This window comes from Dromiciops gliroides, chromosome 3, assembly GCF_019393635.1.
Source record: "Dromiciops gliroides isolate mDroGli1 chromosome 3, mDroGli1.pri, whole genome shotgun sequence".
NCBI classification, from domain to species: domain Eukaryota; kingdom Metazoa; phylum Chordata; class Mammalia; order Microbiotheria; family Microbiotheriidae; genus Dromiciops; species Dromiciops gliroides.
The window spans coordinates 73,793,991-73,799,990 of NC_057863.1; the positions used below are offsets into that span (position 1 = coordinate 73,793,991).

The window sequence follows — 6,000 nt, forward strand, 5'->3', positions numbered from 1 at the left end:
TGGATTTCATCGCCGTATGTCTTCTTTGCCATGTGTCCCCATTTAATAGGCAATCTGAAGTTCCATTGTCCATTTGGGTTTTTATGTGTTGGAAAATTACAAGGGACCAACTACTAAAAACTTCTTTAATGAGGGAAGGTGTCATAAGAGGGAAACATGAGGGGGCTTTTTTATGAGCAAGTAACATTTGACAGTCAACTGAATTCCAAGAATTCTCAGAGTCCTCCCCCCACCAGCCTTGATTCCAATAACCTAGAAGTCCTGCTTCCTTCAGCTCCCCATTAAGAGCGACTCTGCATCCCTAGAGACCCCTACTTGACTCTATAGCCCTGGAAAATGTGGCGTTATGGATATTCAGATTTGATCATGTTGGGGGAGGGCTACCTACTAGCTTCTGTCCTGGTCATTTCTAGTATAACCAAAGGTTTGCAATCGATATTTCTCAATCCAAAGGACTTGGATTAGTGTTCTGAAACTCCAAATTCCATCAGACAGGCCCAGTCCATACAGACAGACATATATAATGAAGAGAGAGGAGGCATTTTTCTACATGTGCAAAAAGGATAAGAAACTATAGATGAGATCCAAAAAAATTTGAATTGGGGTTAGTAAATTAGGTAATTTACTAAAATATTGGAGGTAAAATTTACAAATGAGGATTGCTTGTCTATACTTGCATTTTTCCTCAACCAAAAATTCATGGGTGATTTGAGGTATCATTTGATCAATTGTCTCATTAATTGATTTCTTAGCTGACACTAATTTTTCTTTTATTCCCCTTGTTCGCCTAAAGCCCATAACTCTTTGTGTGTTAGTTTCCCATTAACAGATTTTCCCTTCGTTTTCTTTCAGCTGCCAAAGTTATTTGATGGCTGCTACTTCTATTTTGAGGGAACTTTCAAGCATCATTCCAAGGATGAGCTTATCAAGCTAGCCAGAGCATCTGGAGGGCACATCCTCAATAGAAAGCCAAAACCAGACAGTGATGTGACTCAGACGATCAATACGGTGTCGTACCATGCCAGACCTGACTCCGATCAGCGGTTCTGCACACAGTATATCATCTATGATGCTTTCTCTAATTATCACCCAGAGAGGGTCCGTCAGGGCAAAGTCTGGATGGCTCCTTCCAACTGGTTTATAGACTGCTTGATGTCATTTCAGGTGCTTCCTGTTACCAAGTGAAAGCCACATCCTCCCCCAACAGGGTTGGGGCAGATACATGGCATCCGTACCTAACAACTGTTGACCACTCACTTTCTTACAAAGAAGTTGGCACCGTACAAGGTTTTTCTGAGTCAAATTTTAAAAATCTTATTTTGTTATTGCTTATGGATGAACATTAGAATTCAGTCCCTGTTTCCCATTTAGATACTGTGAATGCTTTGAAAAGGTGTTTCTTCAAGAGACCTTTGGTTTGGTATTCATTATGGCATTCTACTAAAATCATCAGCTTTCTGTGATCAATGAGAATATATCAGAACCATTGGTGAGATATATGCAAGTTGTATCATTACTGTCAAGCCACTTAATGGGCTTTGATGAAAAACCCACACCTGCCATAATGAGTAGTTAAGTGTCATGCAGGAGGCAGGGAATTTTGTGAAAAGAATGATTCTGGAAATGCTCGAGTGAAAATGCAGAGAAAGTACATATTTGATCCAGCTAATCACAGATTTTAAATGCTTGACTATCTCTTCTTGTGTCTGTGTCGACCTTCCACGTGTTCATGCATTTGGTCTTATTATTATTTACTTGGTTGTCTGTCAGTATTTTACTATTGGCGGGGGGAGGGGGAATCAAGATCCTAAAACAGTTATTTGTGTGCTTGTGTATGTTGAGAAAATCAACAGTGAGCCAGTGCCCTTTTATGTAATGATTTGTTATTAATTGACTTATATTATGAAGTTATTCTGTATATCTGAAAAATGTTTCTATAGCACTTGGTGAATCTCATTTCAATCTCAGTTTTAATTTCTTGTCAGGTCATAAACAGTGGTCATAACATTTAGAGATGATTTTATATAATAAATAGAATTGGAACTCAAATCTTTTCCTATTTGGCTTCATGAATTACTCTACATTTTTTTCTTTTAAACTTGGGATATACTTAGAGTCTGTATACACTATTTAATTCAAAAGCTCATATAGGGTTTAGAGTCTGAATCTGAGAGGGGCTTTAGTGTAAGGATTCTTAATCATCTTCTGTTGGGGATCCACCCCTTGGGCAGTTTGGTGAAGTTTGTGGACCCCTCAGAATAATGCATAAAATCAACAGATTACATTGAAATACAGTTCTCACAATATTAGAAGAAAGAAGCAGATTTGAGGACCCCAGATTAAGAATCTTCTCAGCGTCACCTAGCCCAACCCTCTCCTTTATAGATGAGCAAACCAGGGCTCAGAGAAAAATGAACTGAGTTCCCCAAGATCACACAGATACTAAGTAGCAGAGCCAAGATTCAAACTCAGATCCTTGGACTCATTTGCTGGCGAGGAGCATTATCCTCATTTGCAAAATGAGGGGTTTCCAAGGTCCCTCCTGACCTTAAACTTAGCCGATGACTAGCCATCCTTGATATTTCTATAATACCTTATAATCTGTCCTTTTTTGATCCATTTCAACAACTTGTGTGGTAGATAGTGATCTTTTAAAAGTGAAAGTTTTAAGTGAGTTGTCCAAGGTCTTGCAGTGACAATTCACACATGGGGCTTTGGACTCTTTGAATAGTGTTCTATCAACTGTGTTGCTTAAGATGGATCTGTTTCTGCATTAATCAAAGCAGGAATTATATATAAAGTCAGTGTTTTCTTATTTATAAATATTATGTTAGCAGCCTTCTTTCCCAAGCACACCAGCTATAGAGACCTAATATATGCCCTTTCAATACAACCTGTCTTGAATCTTGGGTAATGAATCCATTCAGTTTTACCTCTTCACTGTCAGTGGCATGTTAGATGCTAAAAAAAAATTCATTCTCATGGAGAATAATGAACACTACTGTGCTGGGTCAAGAGTAAGAGATGAGATCATATTTAGATTAAATAATTGAAGACTCTGAGGGATCTTTGATGTCACTTCTGATTTAGAACTAGCTTTCTATCTTTTCCATAACCTGTTAAGCTATATTTGAGACAAATTGCATCTCTTCTCCCCCTCTCTCCCCCTCCCCATTGAGCATGGTACAATGGAAAAAGTAGTGACTCTTGAAGTTGGAGGACCTGAGTTCAAATCTTACTTCTGATATTTGCTTATGTGACCCTGAGTTCCTTGCCTAGAAAAGGAAAGTGGCCTCTGAGGCTACTTTCAGATCTACATGTATGCTCTTACTAAGATTCATTATTTGCTTTTTGAAGTCCTTTATTCCAATCCATTAATTCATGGATTCTGGCTTTTCTCTTTGTGTCTTCTCTGTTCATTAATAATTAGCTTCATTTTCTAGTTCCTGTGATTTTTGTTTCACTGATACATGGTTTCTGTCAGCCTTTGAAAGCTCCTGTTGTACTGCCTGTATCAGTAATTTTATAATTTAGATGCATGCTTGAGCATGCCACCAGGACCAGACTGAGAGTCAGAAGACCCAGCTTTGTTGGTAACTGGCCCTGTGTTTTGGGCGTATCACTTTAAGCTCTCTGGGCCTCTTAGTCAGATAATGTTCCCTAAGGTCCCATCTGCCTCTAAAATAATATGACTATAAACCAGATGAAGGCAATGATTATGCCTTACTCTTTTTATCATAGCCCCTAACACAAAGCCTGCCCTTTTTGTAGTTTTTCTGAATAATGTTAGCTCTCTGGTTTATCACTATGACAGTACTAAAATGCATCTCAGATTTAGCCTTTCTTTTTAAGAATCAAGCTCCCTTCCAGGTGGAGGTGGTACCAAGGACAGCTACAAGATACTAGACTCACACAAGAGGGATACACAGACTCACTACTCTGTTACTGGTTAGGGTACTGGGGAAGAGACAGTGCTCATGTCATGGAATGGGAAATTGTGGTTGTATCCTCATATCCTAGAGCCTTACCTGGAAAAAATCCAAACTAATGAAAGTTACAAAAGGTAGCTAGCTGGCATTTGTATCAGCCTTTTCCTTAAATATCCTACTCTATGCTTCCAGTTACTCATATGGGCACTTGGCCACTAGGTACTGTAGTAGGTGGAGAACCAGTCCTAGAGCCAGGAAATTTAGGCGCTGGCTCTGATAATTGTTAACTGTGTGAATCTGGGCTCATCACTGCCCAGCGTCTCTTAACTTTTGGGCCTCAATTTCCTCCTTTGTCAAATGGATATAATGATAGCACTTAACCTCTCAGGGCTGTTGTGAGGATCAGGTGAGACATTTGTCAAGTGCTTTATAAATTGTGAGGTATTGGGTGGTTCAGTGGATAGAGTACTGGAGTCAGGAGGACTTGAGTTCAAATTTCACCTTAGACACTAGCTGTGTGACCCTGGGTAAATCACTTAATCCCAATTGTCTTAAACATCCAGAGTCATCTCAAGTCATCCTGATCTCTATCTTGCTACTGGACCCAGATGGCTCCAGAGGAGAAAATGAGGTTGGTAAACTTTCACAGGCCTCCTTCACTTAAAACCAATTCAGTACAAGTCATGACATCATCTCGATGTCATGCTCTTCTTCAAGAACAAAGGAAAAAACCAGCAACAACAACAAGGATAGAGTACCAGACCTGGAAGTGGGGAAAATTCATCTTTCTGAGTTCAAACCTGGCCTCAGACGCTCACTGGCTGGGTGACCCTGGGCAATGTTGGTGGCAGTTAGCTCATCTGCAAAATGAGCTGGAGAAGGAAATGGCAAACCACTCCAGTATCTTTACCAAGGAAATCCCAAATGGATTCATGGAGTCGGACACGACTGAAATGACTGAACAACAGGTAGGCAAGCGGTCCAAGTTTTATGTCCACTTAATAAATAGGGAAATGGAAGCTTAGAGAACTTGTGCCTCTGTGCGCTTAGTCATCATACAGAATGCCGCAGAATTGGGCTTTAGAATTGCAGGTCCTTAGCACTGGCGTCAGGAGTACCAGAGAAGAGGTCAAGTGACTTACCTGCAGTCACAGAACTAGAAAATCACATAACTGGGACTCCCAGTACAAGTGTTTTTCCTCCCGGCCAGTCAATGCTCTTCATCACATCGAGTCTTGCAAACTCCTATTCAGTCCCTCTTGACATCTTTGCAATCCAGCTGTTATACTGTGTTCTAGGTGCTATGCTGAGGGCTGGACATAAACAAAAGTGAGACCCAGTCCCTTTTCAACGACCTTCTGTTTTAATGTGGGAGAGGTACTTATACGCAAACAGACATTGCACAAAGAAGACACCAGGTAACCTTGGCTGGGAAGGGAATTAAGAGGGGAAACGAGAAAGGTCTTGCAAAAAGTGATGTTTGAATGAAGTCTTCAAAAACAAAACAGTTTCCAAGAGATGGAGGTGAGGAGGCAGATCATTCTGGAGGAAGGCACAAAAGATAGGGGATGCAGAACAGCAAGTAGACCTGTAGGGGCTTACTGTAAGGTGCATGGAGGAGAGTGATGTCTAAGAAGGCCAGAGGGGTAACTAGAAATCATGGATAAAAATTACAGTTTTAAATAAGAAATTAAAGACCTTAGAACAAAGATTCTTAACCCTTTTTGCATCATGGATCCCTTTGGCAGTCTGGAGCCTAAGGTCCCCTTTTCAGAATAATGTTTTTAAATGAATGAAAATGTTAGCATTACAAAGGAAAGCAATCCTATTGAAATAAAGATGTTATTTTTTCTTATCCAAGTTCATGGACCCCACCTGAAATCTTTCCCATCAATCCCAGGTTCAGAAACCCAACTGAAGAACAGCTAACCTTTCTCACCTGGCTGCAGTATTCTGGACCTCCCCATCACACCTCTCCCCTTTTCCCTTACTTCTATGTGTTGTCTTCTCCCATTAGATTGTAAGCTCCTTGGGGGCAGAGACTTTTTTCGTAAGTATATTCCAATACTTC

The 6,000-nt window shown here is 40.3% G+C and overlaps 1 protein-coding gene across 1 annotated transcript in view; it reads left to right on the forward strand.

The window, feature by feature from the left end:
* Window positions 1–2,036, forward strand: part of BARD1 (BRCA1 associated RING domain 1) — a 140,366-nt gene extending 138,330 nt beyond the window's left edge. Inside the window, exon 11 of the mRNA XM_043996068.1 lies at window positions 853–2,036. Within this exon, the coding sequence (XP_043852003.1) occupies window positions 853–1,185 (333 nt within the window). The 3' untranslated portion in view covers window positions 1,186–2,036. The remainder of the gene's footprint in view (window positions 1–852) is intronic.
* Window positions 2,037–6,000: the final 3,964 nt, after the last annotated feature.